At 33.8% G+C, this 21,546-nt stretch overlaps 1 protein-coding gene and 1 pseudogene across 1 annotated transcript; both read right to left on the minus strand.

The window, feature by feature from the left end:
* Nucleotides 1–5,736: 5,736 nt before the first annotated feature.
* Nucleotides 5,737–10,180, minus strand: LOC120179813 (NADPH--cytochrome P450 reductase 2-like). Its single transcript, XM_039185295.1, has 17 exons — nt 9,796–10,180; nt 9,653–9,712; nt 9,475–9,551; nt 9,284–9,341; nt 9,030–9,150; nt 8,701–8,770; nt 8,421–8,615; nt 8,233–8,325; nt 7,831–8,056; nt 7,655–7,738; nt 7,418–7,569; nt 7,107–7,203; nt 6,746–6,895; nt 6,592–6,669; nt 6,347–6,469; nt 6,109–6,222; nt 5,737–5,903 (listed from the first exon to the last, which is right to left on the minus strand). The coding sequence occupies exons 1-17, from the start codon at nt 10,141–10,143 to the stop codon at nt 5,823–5,825; spliced, it is 2,127 nt and encodes a 708-aa protein (XP_039041226.1). The 5' UTR covers nt 10,144–10,180; the 3' UTR covers nt 5,737–5,822.
* Nucleotides 10,181–16,081: 5,901 nt separating this feature from the next.
* Nucleotides 16,082–19,482, minus strand: LOC120179820 (annotated as a pseudogene).
* Nucleotides 19,483–21,546: the final 2,064 nt, after the last annotated feature.

Below are 21,546 nucleotides of genomic sequence, written 5' to 3' on the forward strand. Positions count from 1 at the left end.
GACTGCAAGCAACAATGAATGGATCGAAGAGATGTTGATTTCCTTATTTTTAATACTGCTTATGCATCGTTGAACTTCGTTATTGTTACTTTGGAGTTTAGACATTGAAATTGTTTCATACACTCTTTTGATAATTTTTTAGTTAAATTTATTAATTTATGTTTACATTATGCTCTATATAGTATTAGTAGATTTTACCTATAGTTATAAAAAGTAAAAACAAGGTAAAATTTCTACTGAGTTTAACGAGCAAAGAGTCGAGTAGCGAGCTTAACGAGCAAAGAGTCGAGTAGCGAGCTTAACGAGCAACGAGTCAAGCAAAAAAAAATTAACAAGCACGAGTTAAACAAAATTTTAACGAGCTTAACGAGCAATAAGTCGAGTCGAGCAAAAAAAAAATTTAACGAACACAAGTTGAGCATTGTCCAACTCACGACCGACTCGCTCGATAACACCAGTACCTTATATTATTTGAATTATAACTGAAATTTTAAATTTTAAAAAGTAGAATTGAAATTAAAAAATTAGAGTGTGTGGACTAAATCTACCATCTGCATGTAATATAGAAACTGACAGACATACAAAGATAAATATTTAATATTTAATATTTCGTCTTTTTAAACTTATTTAATAACATCTTGCAGGCAAAACTTTCGAGATAATGTTCTGGAAGAAATTAATTCACGAGTCAATGCACTCCCAAGATTAATTGCTCAAATAAGGTGAAATCCACAGGGTTGGCCGTAGGTCGCCATGCACTCCGGGCGACCTACCCTTGCTCAAACAGAGATAATGAACGTGTTGCATGGCACATGCACGTCCCAACACATAGGTAGCCATGCCTTCCGGGCTATCTTGTAGGTCGCCATGCACTCCGGGCGACCTACCCTTGCTCGCTCGCTCTGATGCCCTCGCATAGCTCGCTCAGCTGCTCTCGGATGCCCTCGCATAGCTCGGTCGGATGGCCTCGGATGCTCTCGCATAGCTCGGTCGGATGGCCTCGGATGCCCAGCGTGTTAGGACGTGCATGGCACATGCAATCTCTTGTAGCTCGCCGGGAAGACATGGCGACCTAGTAGGTCGCCCGGAAGGCATGACGACCTACGATCAACACTGTGGATTTCACCTTATTTGAACAATTAATTTGGAGAGTGCATTATCTCGTGAATTAATTTTTTCCATAACATTATCTCGAAAGTTTTGCCCATCTTGCATTGTCATTATATATTTATAATAATCCAAGCAGCATGAAACCCTGGACCTCCACATGAACTGATCAGTGAAGAAGTAGAAGAAGAAGAAGATGGTTGCAAAAAGTGTTGATTTGTGGCAAAAAGATGGCTTCTTTTCCGCAGCAGAAGAGGTTCAAGAATCTGCTGATATGTATGTATTTTTTTCCTTTTAAAATTCAACTTCCATGCTAATTTTATGCTTGGGTTTGGTTTCCGGTATGGGTTCTTGTTGTTTCTTTTTGAATGTTTGGTTTAGTTTCATATAATTGACTGCTCAATTTCATATATATTTGATTAAAGGTTCCATCTTTTAGAGGAAGATTATATGCTTGATATCTGGAAACTTTAATGGGGATTTTGTAACGCTTAATATCATTAATCAACTACATAAACTAGGGTTTTGCATATATAACAAGTTTATGCTTGAAGCATTTTTGAAAATAAGTGTGGAGATCTTAAATAAGCAAAGGTGTGGAGATCTTCCTCCGGCCAAGGGTGCTTTTAATTTATTCTATCAGGTAAGAACCGGGGGGTTCGTTTCCTTTATTTCTTTCTTATACCGTTTTTATGCATTACTATATTTTTTGTATAATCAATACTCGGGGAACCTAATGAACGTAATATTGCAGCGCTCTGGGTAGGTCAGAGGGTTATTACGACATCTGCGAAGTCCAGTACACTTGCAGTTTAGTTGCTCACTGCAACTTACACTTGCTTTATTGATAGCTATTTTTCTTATCGGTGAGTCATTTCTCCATTTCAATTGATACACTGAAATGCATTGGTCTCTTAGATGCATATAATATATTTGAAGGACCATTTGGTATCATAGACAGCAGTCTCATAGTCATTGCCATGTGAGCTAAGGCTCCACATGCTTAAATAAACATTACATTAAGAAGGATTGTCAATGGTAATAGCATTATGAACTTGAACCTACCCCCTTTGTAAAGGATGCTTTGCCCCCGTATTCACTACAAATTAATGCTCGAGAAGCTTGCTTCCTTCGTCATCGTTCGTCGTTGCTTCGAATTTGGTGAAACTTGTTTTGTTATATGCATCATCAGTTCACCTTTCTATTTTTGTTCCATTTGAATATGTTTTTTCTTTTCAGTGTCTATTGGTTTGGTGCTTTTTTTTTCCTTTGCTTTCAAGTCTACAAAGGCATTTCAATCCATTTCTTGGCACGATGTTCTATCATGGCCTTATCTAAGCTTGCATTGAATTTTGGGTTTTACCGTCGGCTCTTGGTATCTTTAAGCTCCATCCTGGTGGAAACTTAATCGATCCGAACATGAAAATGTACCACATTGGCTTAACGACCTTCTTAGGCGAAACCTCGGATTGGTCGAAGCTCTTTGTCGACATAACCCTCTCCTTCATGTTGAGACGGGTGAAGCTTCTGCTTCTGAGAATTCAAAGAGCGGTTGATTCTAAGAAGAGCGCTGTTGTTTCCGGTGGAGCTGATGGCATATAACTCGGAGAACGACCGGAATCATTTTGCGTGATGATTGTTTGTGCAAGGCATTGGGTTTTTTACTGGTTCATTCTTCCAAAGGAACAAGTTTTCCATCGGAGATTATGTTGTTGGCCGGGCACATGTCGGAGCTGTTATCGTTGTGAAACTCGAAGAATTCAAAGATAACTTCGGGAAATAATTTTCGAACATATATATTTGTGTTATCGAGATTCTCCATTATCCATATATAACTTTTGCATGCATATGAGTAAAACAAATTAAGATAGGAAAGACAAGGGTGAGCAATTTATTCAAGGAAAAGAGATATGCGAAGTCCCTGTATTTTCAAAAAATAGTAATGAGTTCTCGTATTATTTTTTTTATCTAATGTGGTCCTCTAATTTTAAAAAAAATCAATGTTGTCCTTTAACCAACATTTTATGCCATTGGCCAATTTAGCGTAAATTATTTGCCATTAGGATGCTCTAAGTCAATCACAAATTTCTGTAAAAATCATCTCCATGATTATTTCCTTCTCTACCAATTGTCACAAGTAGTATTCCATTCGTAATAGATTTCATAAAGCATCCACGACAATAAGAATTAACAGAATCGTTGTTCAATGACGGAAAACGTTAGTCAAAGGGTCACAATGAGTTCTTTTTTTGAGTTGGAGAGTCACATTGAGAGAAAATAATATGAGAGTCACATTGGCTTTTTTAAAGTACATGAGTTTTACGTACCCTTTTGCCTTTATTTAATTATAAGCGCAAACTAAGCGACCTCGGTAGTAAAAGAATTGATGTTATTCCTTGAAATCTCAGGTTTGAGTATTATGAATGCCAAGGGTGAGAGAGTTAAATGTCAAATGATTGAGAGTTATCTTTGAACAGATACTACATTATACTTATCCAGATTAATCAAAAAAAATTATAATAAAAAGGCTTAATACCAAAATAAGTGCCCAAATTATAACCTAAAACCCAAATAGGTGCCTAAACTAATTTTCGTATCATCTAGGTACCTAATGTTACAAACATTACCTATTTAGGTGCCTGGGCCGTCAACGGCATTAATTTCTACCGTTAAGTGACACGTGTTACGCTCGGGTGATTTTGAAATTTATTTTTTAAAAATAAAATATTAAAAATATTATGATATTTATAAAAAAAAATAACTTTTATAATATTATAAAATTGCTCCAAAATTCCAAACTCAAACCTTAATTCGTCGACGTTGCCCTTTCAGGCCACCGTCATAGTTTCCGTTGATTGGCCTTCGAAATCACATATGATCGTGATTTTAATCCTAGGGTTCAGGCGGTTTAAAACGTTGATTCGTCATTTGAGACACCACCTGCATTCAACCCTTTTATTGATGTCATTTGAGACAGCTGATGATAGTTTAGGGGTTGGAATGAAGGTTTTCAAAGTTTTGAATTTATTTCAAAATTTATTTTTTTAATATATAATTTTAATTTTAAATAAAATTTTCAAAATCACCCGGTTGTGACATGTGTCATTTAATAGGGAAATTAACATTGTTACCGGCTCATACACCTAAATGTGTAACGTTTGTAACATTAGGCACTTGGATGAGACGAAAATTAGTTTAGTCACCTATTTGGAAAATGAGTATAGTTTGGTTACTTATTTTGATATTAAGCTCAATAAAAAATAATTTTTAATTTTAATTTATTTAATCCGTAACAATATTATGAAATTAACTAAACTAAAGACATCAGAATCTCTGGACAAGCTAGGAAAATGTGTGCTCTGCCCGCGCAGGTTCGAATCCTGCCGCCCACGTTTTCTTTCCTTTTTTTTTTTGCCTCTTTGTGGTGGCAATGCATGCAATTTTCATCCTTTTGTTGCCTTCATATTTTCGTTGTCAATTTCCACAACAAGAGAAAATAATGCGAATATGCTAAACTATGAACTACTGATAATTAAGGATTCATTTTTCTTCTTTTCGTTTACCAAAAGGGAAAAAAATACTAAATAACGAACATAGCTATTAGAAAAAAATCACATCAAATTATTCGACTATATGAATGAATCGAGAAGTGTTACGATACGGTCATATCTCTTAAAGAATTTAAATTCCCGTACTATTTAATAATTTTTTACTAATTATTTAATTTTATATCCTTAAAATTTTGATTATACGCTTTAAATTTTTTAATACGATTTCTTAAATTCGCCTCTCTTAATACAAAATCATGTATCCATTCCCCGAAAAAATTAACTTCAAAATTAATATTATACATTTCGGGATAAAATTAAAAAAGGATCGAATTAAATAAAATTGGCCAAAAACACATAGAACGCGACCTTATATACAATATGACAATATGTTATAAGAACAAAAACAACTTTTAATCTCTTAACTTGTTTATCCACAATAACCCTAAATTTGAGTAGTGGGACGGTGAGTTTGAAATAATAATAAAAAACAATTCAATCTTTATATATTTTATTTAAATTTAATGGTATTTGTGAAATATACAAATTATTAACAATAAAACTATATTTTAATACTTTGTTATTTTTAACGATGAAAATAGATGGGCCAGCCAGGCCGGATTCAAGCCGAACTTTAAAATTATTTTAAAATTAAACTTTTTTTATTAAGTAGTATTTTATTATAAATACTCTCAATCATTTGACAATGAATGCTTAATTACCCGAGTAAATATATTTAACTCTCGGAGTTATGAGCAATTACTTGAAATTCCAAACTTAAATATCATCCATTCAGAAAGAATGAAAGTTACAATGTTAAGAGTAATAACAACATTTGCTTGTAATTCGAACTTCCTTTCCTCGGCCGGTTCATGCAATATAACCGATACTAAACTCCAATGAAAACCAGAGCCCATTACTACGCCTAATATTAATAATTATATAATGTAATACATAAAGTACATATATAAAAAATAAATAATAGAAGAAAGAAATCCCTTCAAATTGCAATTAATGAGTTAAAAAAGAATCACAGACCTCATCGCTTTCCATTCGATGCGAACGATCCGGCCTTGGCTTGTGTGTGTGTGTGTATATATACTTTTATAAGTATACGGATAGAGAGAGCGAATTCTTTTCTTTCAGTAATTTTCATGGTGTAATCATTCACCATACATCACGTAGATACCTGCCAGTAGTTTGCAGGTTTTTCACCATGCTCTCAGCCTTCGAGCTGTCTATACCTCCCTGAAATCAACAAAGTTTGGAGCATGAAATTACCAAAGCAGGAAAAATTCCGGAAACCGTCCTCTTCCGGACTTTCCGGTATCGGATTGTAAAGTTGTAAAAGTTGCGGTAACTTATTTTTGATCGAATTGCCTTCTAACATGGCAGCTGATAATGTTATTGATATCGGCAATCATAGTCTCAGATTTATGTATAATAAACATACCTGTTCTTGCAAAATAGTGTGTAGAGTTCGATGCACATCTCTAGCCATGCCCTTGGCATCACCACATACATATAGGTAACCTTCCTGAGAAATCATGTTCCAGATATCTGCGGCCTGAAAACGAGGCGGAAATGCGCTCAGAGCTTGAAATTATGGGAACTGAAATGCCGAATTTGTAAAATAGAAAAAAGAAGTTCTATTCTGCGATTCATGATGGTAGGTTAAACATGTCCAGTACCTTCTCCATCATCTTGTGTTGCACGTATTCCTTGGTAGGTCCCTCGCGTGAAAAAGCGACCACGAGCTCAGAAAGTGCACCACTGTCGACGAAATTGTTGAGCTCGTCTTCATAAATGTAATCCTAGACAAAAGAAAAAATGTATTGAACTAAAATAATTAGTTTAATAACTAATGTATCCTCAAACCAATGGCGCCGGAGATGCAAAACTTATCATGAGACTGGAAAGCGCATGCATGACTTACCATTTTCCGATTCCTGCAGCAAAAGAACAATACAGATGGACCTAGATCAGCTCCAGCTTCTTTCAGGGCGAGTCTTTCCTGAAAAATAAAATATTAATAATTTGTTTATTGTATTCTCTCAATGTGACGGCACTGAAAAGGTGATAGACCTTACCTGAAGGATTCCCCTGAAAGGAGCCAATCCAGTACCAGGGCCAATCATAATAATCGGAAGTTTAGTGTCAGAAGGAAGTTTGAAGTTCGATTGCCTGACAAAAATAGGAGCCCAGCTGCAGTCATGGCTTTTCTCCAATGGCATGGAATTCTTAAAAGAAGGGGGCAAATGGGGATAAAGATTATATTAATACTATTATTCATCGAAAAACGTGTTAAATACAACAGGGACGACAAGCATGAAAGCATGGCAACAAGGAATTAGATATCATTTATCTTATCAAATGTCATCTAAGTTTCCATCGACTCCAAAGGCTGCCTTCTCCCGACTATGTAGAAGAGAAAAAGGAAACATGGGGTACCTTCATCCAAGTCGAACAAACACCTTTGTGAATTCGACCTGTCGGTGTCTTCTCGTGAACCAATGCACAAGTTACATGAATTCTAGATGGTGCCATCCTGTAAAACATAATTATAGATGGTAAATATGTCCACATACATTTAAAAATATTATAGGTAGAACAAAAACATTAAATTGAAGATGGTAGAAGTGTTCTTAAATGATATATCCATAATGCTACTGACTCAACCATTTATTACACATTTTCCCACCTTACTATTTAGAAGGCAAACCTACTGGACAAATAGAAAGAAGACAAGAAAAGAGGATCACCTTGGTGAGGATGAGATGGAATAGTATCTAGGCTGCAACCGTGGGGCAACAGCTGCAAAAAAGACCCCAAGTGGTGGCTTGGCTGAAGGAAATTCAGCCATGACCTCAAGGAGACTTCTCTGACTTGCAACCATCCATTGTGCATATTCGTCCTGTAAAAATATCAGAATGTACACCAGCTTACAAATAAGCTGCAAATACGGAAACCAAGCTATAATATAAATTGACTCCTCGGACCTTTCCAGCAGGCGATGCAAGGTGTCTTAATCGATCAGCTTCAGTTGGATCAGATGCATGAGCAGCCAAAGCAAGTAAGGCAGACTGGAGGTTATATGCATAAAAGAATTAGATTCTTTATTCAAAGAAAATACAAAAGTGTTTATGATATAATGAGAAGGAAAAAATAATCTAACCTTTTTTGGTGAGCTCAAAAGATCAGTATATCGTGCCAGTGCTGTCCTTAGAGTGCAAGGTGGGAAAGGAGGAGGCAAAGAGCTTCCACCAAGTGGAGTACCATCCTCTTTATCAGTATGAACAGAGAAATAGGTATCCGGTGATATCCCCAACAATCTCAATGCTTCCTCTACAACTTCGTCTAGATTCTCACAGTAAACACCAACATGATAACCTGTTTCATATCTGAAAAGGAAGACAATTGTAAGTAGGCAAAGTTATCTATGATGTTAAAAAGAAGAAATTACCAGCACTTGGCATCTAGTTTTAAAATGAGGATAAGAGAGGAGCAGAGGTGGTCATAATAGAAATAACAAGAAGTTACCCACACATTTACCAAAATATTTAGGAAAGCAACTTACGAAAGTCCAGTGCCAGCAATATCAAATTCAAGATGGGTGCAAGAACGATCAGACGCAAGAGTATGAAGCTCCTTCCTCACAGCCACATTAGACCTTTAAGTTAGAAACAAATAAAAATGTTAGGTTTCATCAAAGAACAAAAACTAACAAATTGCACTAGTATATCTGAAAACACTATTCTCGCACACTTGCATGGATGTTGAGCATCATAGATAGTGTGTCCATTTGCAGTGCTCCAGGTTTTATCATGAACAGGTGCCTTCGTAGGATCATAAAATACAATACGGTATTCCAAAACAGCAGCAGTGTATGGAGTAGAAACAGTTGTTGCATCATCTTCATCACGCAAAAGCTGATCTAGCTCGGGCCACACTGATTCACGCCTAGAAGAGAAAAATGGGTTCAATAAAGGGTAAAGGTTAAAGAAGGAAAAACTTTTCATTCAAACAAAGTGGAGGTTCGTAATACCATGCAGTAAAGTCATCTTCAATACATTGGTCATCATCTCCAAGACCCGCAGGAACTAGGGGCTTTGCTCCTGCAAATATAAAGGATAGTGTTAGCCCATAGGTTCCTAAGTAGTGATAATTTGATTACAATATATATGAACCAACTATACAACAAACTTTTACTGGATGGACCTAGATTTTATCCATCTGAATATTTCTGTTTGAACATTTGAATACATGTCAAGACTCACTTTATCTCACTGAAATCAGAATTTTCAAGGATTGAAAACAAAAGAAGAATACGTTTATATAAGCATGGGGGAGATTAAAGAAAATTTAAGAGCATACCCTGCTCAGCAAGGATGTCATCGACCACCTTTGCAACCTTGTTAAAATGTTCATACTGTCTGTTACCAAGACCAAAAACTCCGTACTTCATGTTTTGAAGCCATTCTCCCCGCTCTTTTCCCTAAATATCCAAAAACACATTCAATATTCCAATAATACCTAACTGAAAAAATTCTAGTACAACTGTAATTACAATAATTTAGCTGATGAAAATAATTCATTATCATCATTGACCAACTACAATCAACCTTTACCTCAGTGAACCATTTATAGAACCTAGCTGCATTATCAGTCGGTTCACCATCTCCATATCTACAAGTTCACCAAATTAAGCGAATATGCTAAACAAGTTCTCAAAATATATACATATAATGTACACATAAACACATCAATACATGATATAAAAGTATACTTACTAAAAAGAAAATGATTCAAAATAACTCACGTGGCTAAGAAGAAAAACGCCAAACTCTCTTTCTTCATCTTCTCCTCGTATTCATCATCATCAGCCGCATAGTCATCCTATTTATAGCACCACAAACAAGGCTCAACAGTTAAAATCGTCAATTCGAGTTCAAAAACTTAAACAACAAAAGAAACAACGAGTTCAGAATTAAACACACCAAATCTACAACTTTAAACATCGCCTTATCGTAGCGTGCTTTTGCCTCCTCAGCTAGAGCCTGAGTCACAATAAAAATCAAATCACGATCGAGAAAAATAAATCAACGAATAAAAAACGATAGAAATTATGTATAAATGGAACCTTGGCGAAGCCTTCGGCGGTACCGGTTTGAGTACCGAAGAAGATGGTGACTTTCTGCTTGCCATCATCAACTTCAGCGTCGAGATCTTTAACGATCAATGGCTTAGAAGGAACGATTTGCTTAGGTTTCTGAGAACCGGATCTACGCCAGACCAAAACGACGACGCAGCCGACGAGCACGGTAATGGAGGTAGTTAGAATCATAACGAGTTCTTTGTTCTCAAGAAAGATGGAGGCAATCTCGGCGGCGGAGGCGTTGGAAGGGTCCGTTTTGGCCTTGATTAGCGCTGACATCAGATCGAGTGGCGAAATTTTCATGGAACCTGAAGAGGAAGGGGAAGACTCCATTGCTGTTGTTGTTGAAGAATCTGAGGTACTGTGAATGACGAAGCGGAGGAGGAGAAGATCTTTGAATCTGTTTAATGCAAAGAGGAAATGGCGTTGATGGGAGATTGGTGATAGTTGAGAGTTGTGAGAGACTTGAAGGTGAATTATAAAATGGGTGTTAAAAAATGGCGTTGTTGGGAGATTGCCGTTGTTGTTTTGATTCTTGCTTAAAGTTTAAACATCAATCTGGATTTGCAAATCGGGGCATATTAACTCCACATAATTTCATAGTATGGATTAGTTGAGCATTGGTATTTTTTTCATGATGATTATGATGATGATGTATATTAACCCATCCTGAATTTGATGGTGATGATGATTATGTTATAGCTTTATTTAATCCCAATGAACTGTTTGTGGATGAGTTTTTTTTCATGCATGAACTTGTATCTTAGAAATCTAAAAAAAATGATTATACGTCACCTAATAACAACAAGGTTTAATTTCTTTAGCCAGTCCCTAGAGTATAGCAGCTTGAATGAGGATTTTAAATGTGAAAGTACTTGGACGTTTCAGTACATGAGATGATTTATAGAGAATATGAGCTTGAATTTGATAATTTACTAAATAGGTATTGTAGAAATCCGTTTTTGTCCCGGTTTATAAAAATATTTTATTATATTATATTTATTTATTATTATTATTATTATTATTATTATTTTTTAGTTTTACAAGGCCCCACACTCAACAACCCTGATTTAGTAAGATTCAAAAAATAAATCAACGTATTTGAATCATATTGAAACACTAAAATCAACGTATTTGAGTCTTATTAAAACACTAAAACTGAAGCATTTGAGTCTAAGTAGGACTCTAAATCTAAGCTAAAAATAGGTTTATTTATACTATAAATAGACTCAAGCATCAAGAGGAAAATACATAGAGAAAAACATGGAACCAAAATCAGAGCGACAACGATTTACATACAAAATATAGAGGAAAGCACGAAAAAAATACAAAGGCAATACTATTGTAAACGATTCGAAAATGAAATAAAAGGTAGCATCTTTTTTATCTTGATTCGTTCATTTCTCGCATATGCATGTTATTTTTCTTGATATTTGGTTCGAATAACCCAAAATGTGGATTGCGTCGATGACAAAAAAGGAGTAGGGTTTCGAAATTTCAAACTTAGATCTACCCCCGAGGCGTGTTCCTATTTTTAAGTATTTAATTCTCCTCCTTAAATCAATTTTTTTTTTCTTCAAAATTTGCTCATCGATTTGTTTTTCCTTTTGATTCGGTCTTTTACATTTACGTTTTAATTATTATTGTTTTATTTATTTAACTTTATTTATACGCACATTTCCCTTATTATTCATTTTATTTAATTGTTTTGTTATTTTTTTTATGTAATATTTTTTTACATTTTATGCGCTTTCTTTTTAATTTAGTATATATTTTTATTTTTTAGATTACATATATATATGTGTGTGTGTGTTTATTTTTTTATTATATGTTTTATTAATATATATATATATATATATATATATATATATATTATTTTTTTTATTTTTATTTATTTATTTATATTTTTTCTTTTTCTTTATTTTTTAATATTTTTTACATATTTATTTATTTATTTTACTTACTATTTTATCTTTATTTTCTTTATTTTATATTATCTTTTATTTAATTTATTTTTTTCATTTTAATTCAATTTATTTATTTATTTCTTACATTTTTTATCTAACATGATTTTTTGACCTTCTTAAGGGCCCACTTTTAAAACTAAGGTAAGCAATTGAGATCGTATTTTTACTTTTTAATTTTAAATTACAATTTTCTTAATTTAAGACAACTGGAAATTGTGTAGTACCGAAAGGGCAGTTCAAGGGTGGCGACTCTAATTCGTTTAATCCAAGTCGGAGCCCAATTCCGTGCACACCCGAAAGACGGTTCCGACAGGTATATATATGTTCTTCCTTTATCCAATATTCGAATTGTATGGTTAACTCATTGCGGGAAAATTATACAAGAGTTAGAAATGATGTATGAGTGATTCTACATGCTTTGAATGTGATTTAGACTGATTTGGAAAGTTGATAAAGTTTGGGGACCAAAATGAAAATTGCATAATTTGCGAGTTTGACACTTACTGAATAAATATGAATTTTAAAGCACTGGAAGTTTAAATAATAGAATAGTAGTTCTGATGTTATTGGAACTTATTCAGAAATATGTATAAGTTAAAGGATTAAATTGTAAATATAGAGAAATTATGGATCAAAGTAAAAAAAATTGAGTATAATATGATTAATATAAATTTAAAGTAAGTGTTAAGGGATTATTTAGAATATTTTTAAAATATTATATTTTATTTGAAAGAAATGTTATTAGCGATAAAATGTGAAATGTTGAAAAATCATGTGAATGATAGAAAATAATAATAATAATAATAATAATAATAATTATTATTATTATTATTATTATTATTATTATTATTATTATTATTATTATTATTATTATTATTATTATTTAAGGGACTTAGAAGAATAATTTAATAGAATTAAAGTTAGTCTCAATTTGGTAAAAGAAATTAGTATTGTATATACGGTAATAATCTTTTTAAAATATTTATACGAACATGAGTTATTAAGTTAATTAAAGTATTAATATATTAAAATAATATATGAAGTTGATAATTGTTCTATAAATGTTTTATATTAAAAAGGAGATGAGATTTAAATAAAAGCTTAGTATATAAAACATAAGAGTCAATGACGCACGAGATGGTGTAATTGTCGAATACTTGTACAAATCACATAATGAGACTCGTATACTTTTGTGGTGCATGAGGTGAAGTGGTAATTGAATATTGGAAAGATAACTCAATGAGACTCATGTATGACTCTCATTTTAAATTGATCCTTAAACTTTTGAACATTCCAAAGCCATCCTCAAACTATGACTCATTTTTCCTGAATTGGTCCCTAAAATTTTGAGTGTTCAAATTCATCCCCAAACTTTTGAATGATTTTAAGGAGGTTATTAGAATATCCAAAACTTTAGGGATCAATTTATAAGAAGGATTATAGTTTGTGGGATGAATTTAGAATGTTCATAAGTTTATGGATGATCTAAACTGATATTCATAATTTGGAGATCAAATTAAAATGTATATAAGTTTAGAGGATAATTTAAAATGAGGGTGACAATCTGGGATCCATGAATGTACTTAACTCTTATTTTTATTGTCATAAAAAAATATCGAATTTAAGAAACAAAAGGAAACCAACGCCTACCAAACAAGACTCTAACCCACCTAACACAAAAGTTAACCATGGTTAAATTTAATGAATGAACCGATCAACGCGGCATTCTCCAATTCATCACGTTTTGCGTATATGGTATCTACGTAAGATATTATTCATAGTGTTTAATAGGGTTGTAAATGAGAAGAGACAGATCGCGAGTTATTTGAAATCGAATTGATCAAGACTCGAAAAATGCTTGGATGAATGAACTCGACTCAAGCTCGAGTTCTTAACGAGCCAAAACGAACTACTCGATATTCAACTCGAAAAGCTCGTGAGCTGTTCGAAAAATATAATATATTAAGATTTTATTTTTAAAAAATAAATTATTAATAATATTAATATTTATGTATTGATTGATTTATTTTTAAAAAAATAAATTATTAATAATATTAACATTTATGTATTAATATATTAATATTAATATATTAAGATTTCATATATTTAATGTTCATGTTCGGCTTGAGTTTGAGACTTCAATCGAGTTAAATTTAAGATTTTTTTTTCATTTTGAGCATTTTCGAGCTGCTCACGAGCTTCAGTTTGTAATTTCGAGTTCGAGTCGAGCTTGAAAATTTTAAGCTCGTGAGTTTTCGAGTCGAGCTCTATTTCAGAGTTTTCGAGTCGAGTCGAGATCAACAATACTCGAACTCGACTCTGCTCGTTTACACCCTTGTGCTTAATACAAAAATAGGTGAATAGATAATATTTTAAAAAATGTTTTAATGTCTAAATAATATTTCAAAAAATATTTTAATGTTTAAAGAATTTTCCGTTAAAAATAATCTAAAATTCACTCTGTTATATTTTTAGGTGTTTACCGTTAAAAAATCGTTAAGTAACACGTGCCGCGTCTATTTTTTTAAATGAAATATTATTTAAAAAATATTTTTTAAAAATTTGGGCGTGACACATGTCACTTAATGGTTTTTTTAAACGATAAAAATCTAAAAGTGTAACGGATAAAATTTTAGGCACCTATTTTTAAGAAAAAATTCTTTAGGTACCAAAAGTTAATTTCGAGTATAGTTTAGATAATTATTTTATGTTAAGCCTATTCATATTATATAGATTCTTTTTTTTTTAAGTTTCATTGATTGGAAAAACAGTTTTTTTCAACTTTAGCCCTCGTACCAAAATTAGCCCTATAACAAGGGTGCGTTTGGTTCACGGAATGTAAAATTACTAATGAGAATGTGAGATTACCAAGGAATAAGATTACTGGGAATGTTGTATTTTGTGTTTGGTTGGCTTAGCAGGAATATAAGATTACCGTGTTTGGTTAAAAGAATAAAAGATTATTGGAATGTATATTTAACCAAATTGTCCTTATTATATATTTGTTTTTTAACAAGTTGGAATGTACGATATTTGTTATAATAACTCGAAATTTGTCACATCAACGTAATGAGTTTTTATAATATTTATTTTTTTATTAGAATTCGTTATTTTAACGTAATAAATTTAAATAAAAAATATTATATGAAAAAACTCATTACGTGAGCGTAACGAATATACCTTGTACCATAACATTTGTCCTAGATCGCATTTGGAGTTTGTTTAATGGACTAATTTTTTTTACATGCATGGCCTATTGGGCCCAAAGTTAAACTACTCCAAAACGCCGCCGTTGTACTTTTCTTCTCCGTTTTCGGTCAATAGTAAGAAAAGAACCATCGCTTTTATTGTAGCCCGCCAATAAAACGATGTCGCGTAGACAAACTCTACTGCGTCCGCCACGTGAACGCGCATCTTCGCGGGTTCTCGAATCGATTATATGCTGAAATCTGGTAAATGGGTTGGTTTTTGAGTAAAAAAAATTAACGTGTTTGGTTTTGAATTTAAATTATTGATTTATGTTTTTTGTTTTTCATTTTGATATTGGGAAGAGAAGGGATTCAATATCGGTGATGTTGGGCGCTTTAAGGAGAAAAGTTACGATCGGAGGCTCTTCGGCTTCGGTTAAAACTCTTAAATCTAACTTGTTTTTGAAATTGTAATTTATTTAACTACAACACATGGATTTTATTGAAATTTTCTTCTTTTCAGGTATTAGGGAAGTCACTGCAAGCGATTCGGCATGATATTTCAACTTCTAGAGTTTCCGCCAACGCTGGAAAAGAGGTAAAATAATTAAGTTGAAAATGAATCGGATTTGCGAATTCATGCTCGTAGTTCATTTTTGAATTTTGATTGATGATGATTCTATTTTTTATGCAACTAACCTCGAAGATGCTTGATTTGTTTTGGCATTTTTTTCTCTCAGTAAAACGATATAAGGTAAAAAGATATAAAATTAATCACCGACTAATCATATGTTACAAATTCGTTATTTTTTAATAAAAAGAGATATTAGTCTAAAGTGAATGTTAACCTATTGATTATGATATGATACAACATAATCCCTAAATCGTTTGAATTATATTTTGAAAATTAACTCTCCATTTACATTATACCATCAAATCACTATTTGAGGCATCATATCGTCAAGTTTATGTTTAAAAACAATTATGATGTCAGTAGACATCATAATCGATGAATTTTCATCATAATCGTCGAAATACATCAATCTAAGTCATTCATTATAAAAGAATTTAATTATAAATAGATGATATTAATTATGGGTAAAGGATAAAAGTATGGATCACGTAAGTTTCTTTCTTAATAAAAGCGTCATCAGAAGCTACAATGTTTATATGCAAATATTATCATTCGATACCTAGTCCCACATTTATTCCTCTGCATATTATACAAGACTAACGAGGTTTTAAACGTACCACAGTTACGCTTTATGCAGCTTCTGCGAATCCGACTTGCAAGTTCCCGTGGTCGAATACTGTATGGAACTGCCCCATAAAGACATCGCCGAGGATCCTGAATATCGATTAAACGAAAACATTAGTTTGATTTCTCGGATATTTCAACGGACGGAAGTTAAAGATATTGAATATGAATGCAAGTGATCGAAAAACGGTGTTATTATCCACGGATTGTATGTATATGTGGTCAAGTATATACCAGAGCGGTCCGCGAGGTGGTGGTACATCGAGAGCTGCAAATACACTAATGCATTGAGCTACCTCTCCCTCACCAACTTCCAGGACATACTGGATTTGCATCACCGGAAAAGAAAGGAAAGTCAAGAAAAGAGAGAACCGGTGAACACTGACGTGCCATTGCCAGCCAACGGCATCAAAGTAAAAGGCCGATGTAACCTTAAACAGATCTGGCATAATACATCATACCTGCTCGGGGGTAAGCTCGAATATCTTTCCACCGATTGTGAAGGAGACACTAGGCATAGAAGATAGACCATCACAATCAACAACTGATTCTCCCATCGGACTGGGCAACCGCTCACAGAGCTGCAATTATTGATTTCGTAAAACGGTAAGCCACTAGTTAAGGTTGCCATAATTTATAAATGTTTGAATAAGGGGTTGCTTCCTTACCTGATTGAGGTACTCGAGTATACGCTCCTGAGTCTGGTTCAGCTTGAGCTGGTTTTGCGCCCAGACAACTGCCATCTCACAGACAGAACACATTGCATCACCGATACAATTTACAAAAACTAATTAACAAAAAATGTTCTCTCAGATACAACTAAAATTTCATCAAACAAAGATTTGTGCCTAACCTTACACCTCGAGTTCCATCAAATGTGCACAAACCTATTTGTGAGCAAATTTTCATCGGTTGGTCCTGTCGATGCAGAATAATAAATACTATTAATTAGGCGGTCGACCGAGAAACAACAAGAATCTTACTCTTAACCATTTCCGGAAACCACGTAGCTGGAACTACCAGAACCTTATTCTGGCCATCTCCGGATACCACTTAGCTGCAACACAATGATCACATGTTTAAACAGATCATATACCTTTGATAATAGCATGTTGATTATCGTTTCTCCATATTCTGAAACTACAGCCTTGCATTCTTGACTTACAACCCCTGATGCACCAATAGCATGATTGACTTGAGCAATGATAGCCTGAAAACATGCATAAGAAACCATATCACCAATGGGAGATCTGACTAAATAATCGACACATGCATTATGTTTATAGTGCATCCAGATAATAGTTTGGAGAAAGAAAAGGTGAGCAGCTGCTTGCTTAGAAGTGTTAGTTATAACCGCCAAGGGATTAATGAAAAATCCAACGTTTCCGCAAAAACCATCACCGAAACGGGAAAAACGTGATTACCACAACCTTGCTACATAAAACATACATGCACACATAAAATACACAGAAATGTACAAACCGTAGGGCCAGTCAACAAGGAAGTTCCGGAATCAACAATAGCACTGCAGCCACCGGCACAGAGTCCTGAAACAAGTCAAAGAAAGGGAACCAACATGGTAAATCAGGCATCCAAACATCATTGTAAGACAATTTTGTCAGTTTCTCACCCGTTGTTTGGTCACCAATCAAGACATCACCCATATCAAACTGCAAAACTCAAAGAAACAGTAGCATTACTAAAATGAATATATGACATCAAACATTATACAACATATAAGTAAACTTTAGAATTCTAACCTGCCAGTATCCTTTATGTGTTACAGGAACATAAGTGTGTTCTCCCTTGTAATGTTTTGGATCCATCCCACCAAAAACCACTTCTCCGCCTAAATTATCCTCAGGTTGCGGTTAAGCCAAAATGAGAAAACTGGTTCCTTAACAAGGCCTTGATTGACCATATTGTACCTGTAGCACTTACAGAATCAAAACTATGCAACATCATTTGCATCATTAATTCTTACACTATAAACATCTTATGCCCATAAATTGAACCCGACAAAGCATAACAACACGTAAAGATATAAAAGGTGTTATTGCATACCACACAGGCACAGCATGTCCAACTGAAATCTCTTTAAATCCAAGTCCAAGTATACCATCAAACTTGGCAACCAAAAATGTTATGCCGGGTTCCCTTGTTGACTCAATAAATTCCTAAACAGATAGAGATGAAAAGTAACTTCTCACATAAAACATCAAAAATAAAGTACCACTGAGTTACAGCTCAAACACATATAACAATAATTTACTAAATATACCTGATGTTTAACTACAAGTTCACCAACTGTTACATGGTCCTCACTAAAGAATCCAGAAATGGCTCCAGTGCCATATTGGATATCCGCTCGTTTACCTGCAATTACTCATTAAAAAGTAAGTACATTGTCATCAGCTTCATTATCTTCACTTCGATTTGTATAAACAAGGATTAATTGTAATGTCCTCCTTGTCCTCCTTCCAAAGTTTAGCCAATCAAGCACAACGAAACCAATTGTGCATAACAAGCACACATGATCTTTTATTTTTGTTTTTTTTTAAGTAGCCAAAATATCATAAAAGTAAAAAGAACAAATAACACCCAAATTCAACTACGTCACCTGTTCTAAGTGGCATTTTTAGTTGATTAAAGAAAACCAGTTTATAAGTGGATTTCAGGAAAGCTTGAATGGACCAAGGCACATAAACAAACCATTAGCCTTGTAGGTACGTGAACGGCCTGATTTATATCTTGAATGTAAATAGCAAGCTATCTGCACCCAGAAAACATGTAAGTTATATTCCAAATCACATGCCCACTTCTTAAGCACTCAGATATCAATTTAAGGAGTAAAACTTACTGAGAAATAACATTTAGATGAAGGTACCCACAAATTGGAACTACCGGTGTCAAATATCACAGTGAATTTTTTGTGGTGGAGTGCCAATACCAATCTCACCAAAGTACTGAGCATCCAGGTAGTTCTTTAGTGCCACAATATCAATGTCTTCAGGTTCCCCCAAGTTCTCATGAAGACCATACTTTCTAATAGAAGCTTTCAAAGCCTCACCAGCCAACCTATTGTTTCGGTCAATCTTTATCTTTTTGAGTCCAATTCTGATCAACCGTTCATTAGGTGTGGAAAAGACAATAGGAAACAGAAGAAGACAAAGAAAAAGAGTGACAGTAGTAGTTTTGATTATTGTCCCCATTCTGATGAACTCCACTCTGCAATTGAAAGTCAACAAAACAGATATTCTAATAAGCTATGATAAGAACTCCAAACGGGAAGCTTCAAAATACGATACCAACACACAACTAGAATTAATACAGCTGGAAAAGTTACTTTCACATGAAAACTAGCACACAACCACGTTTTGCCTACATGGGAATAAAAATATCTCTAGTTCACCTATGCCTAAAACATCTATTCAGATCATCTTTGGTCGCTTAGAAAACATTACACATGACATAGATGCACACAGATAAATAGATAAACAAATATATAAACAATCTGCAACTTAAAAGTAAACATTATTATGGTTAAAGTAATTTGATTAAAGATACGAGAAATCTTATTTAAAGGCAAATAATTGCTCTACACGTCAATTAATTGAAATTCAGTAGAATCAATTTTTGGTCAAAGTAATTTGATAAAAACTAAGATAAATCTTACTTAAAGTCAAAACCCTTGCTCTACAGTTCAAGTTACTGAAACTCGGTAAAACCAATTACTGATCAGGTGCCAAATACTGAATTTGGTTGCAGGACAAAAGGATGGAAATTAAATCTATCTTATTAGAATTTCGAAACAACAGCGTTAACTTAATTCAGCTAAACATTAAAGTCAAAAGAGATTTCCATTAAATTCAAATCATTTTCACGTTACTCAGGTTACAAACACGCAATAAAAAACAAAAGACGGTACCTCGTCAGACAAACAGAAAACACGACAAAAATTACTACAAACTAGAGCGGATAACCTGAATTCGAAAACCATTTAATTTATTTTTTCCCTGAAGTTTCAATTTCTAAGATAACATACTCCAAAAAAGATCACAGAAGAACAAGATTGATCAAAAGGAGATCTAATTGAAAAAATTTAAAGAGAAATTACACTAACTTCTCACAGGTTAAAGGATGATTTGGCTAAACTTAAAATAGAAAACACTATAAAAATGACTAAAGACGTATATGGATAACCTGAACTTGAAGAATTCCAGAGTCAACTCATGAGTCAGAACAAAAATTACTCAAAGTCTGATAGTAAAACTTTTCACTTAATTTTTCCATGAAATTTCAGCTCTAAGATCACATCCTCGAAACATCGCAACGATTTCCCAACCAAAACAAAACATAAAAGAGAAATTTAACAGAAGAGCAAGAGTGATGATCAAAAGGAGATCTGACAAAAAAATAGAAACAAAAATTATACGGATAATTACATAAATAATTCAGAATTAGAAAGAAAAGAAAGAAAGCTTCTTACAGTTTCGATGAAACAACGAAATGGAAAGCAAAGGAGAAGATATTTCTCTTTATAGGCTCTTTCGTGGTGCATCCAAAGCTCATTCAACAGTTGCCTGTTTTTCCTTCTTTCCTCCCGCTAGCTCAGAGGGATGTGTTGAATTATTTTTAGGGTAAACTACACGGGAGACCACCAAACTATGGTCATTAATCAATCTTGCCACCGAACTATTTTTTGTCTCAATTCAACCATCAAACTTTTTAATTGATTCAATCAGACCACTCTCTGCTAAAAAAATAACGCAACGTCCGACGTGGCTGTTATAAACTAATGCCGATGTTTTTATATTATTATTAATGCCACCTAAGAAGACACAGGTTTTTTTCACACAAAACCCATTAGGTTCCTTCCACCATCCACCTTCCACCATCCTCGCCGCCACCTTTGTTCCTTCAATCTGGGTATATAAACTACTTAGAAAGAAAAGCAAGAGAGAGAAGAAGAAGAATATTGTGAACGACGGTAGTAACAATGTTAACAATAATAAATGGTTGGGTTTCTCTCTTTCACCCACATGAAAATGGAAGTACCTACTGATCCCCAACACCGTCATCATCACTACCATCAATATAGTCAAACTTCACCAGCTACTGCTAATGTTGTTCCTAAAAGCTTCTACTTGCCTTCTTACTTAAACGGGACTGGAATCTACTATGGAGTTGGAGAAACTGAAAGCTTTCACGCTCCATTGTCTATTATGCCGCTTAAATCAGATGGCTTTCTATGTTTTCATTTTTCGCATGCTTCTCTTATTTGCTTTTTTCCTTATGTTAAACTTATATTCTCATATTTTTT

The sequence above is a fragment of the Hibiscus syriacus genome, unplaced genomic scaffold (genome assembly GCF_006381635.1).
Source record: "Hibiscus syriacus cultivar Baekdansim isolate YM2019G1 unplaced genomic scaffold, ASM638163v2 tig00112470_pilon, whole genome shotgun sequence".
NCBI lineage: Eukaryota > Viridiplantae > Streptophyta > Magnoliopsida > Malvales > Malvaceae > Hibiscus > Hibiscus syriacus.

Excerpts from the sequence above, each read along its gene's own strand:
- LOC120179813 (XM_039185295.1), bottom strand. The coding sequence starts at position 10,143 with ATGGAGTCTTCCCCTTCCTCTTCAGGTTCCATGAAAATTTCGCCACTC. Across the intron at positions 6,670-6,745 it reads CTTTCAGGGGAATCCTTCAG|GAAAGACTCGCCCTGAAAGA; the intron begins GTAAGGTCTATC and ends TTTATTTTTCAG. Across the intron at positions 5,904-6,108 it reads ACACTATTTTGCAAGAACAG|GGAGGTATAGACAGCTCGAA; the intron begins GTATGTTTATTA and ends TGTTGATTTCAG.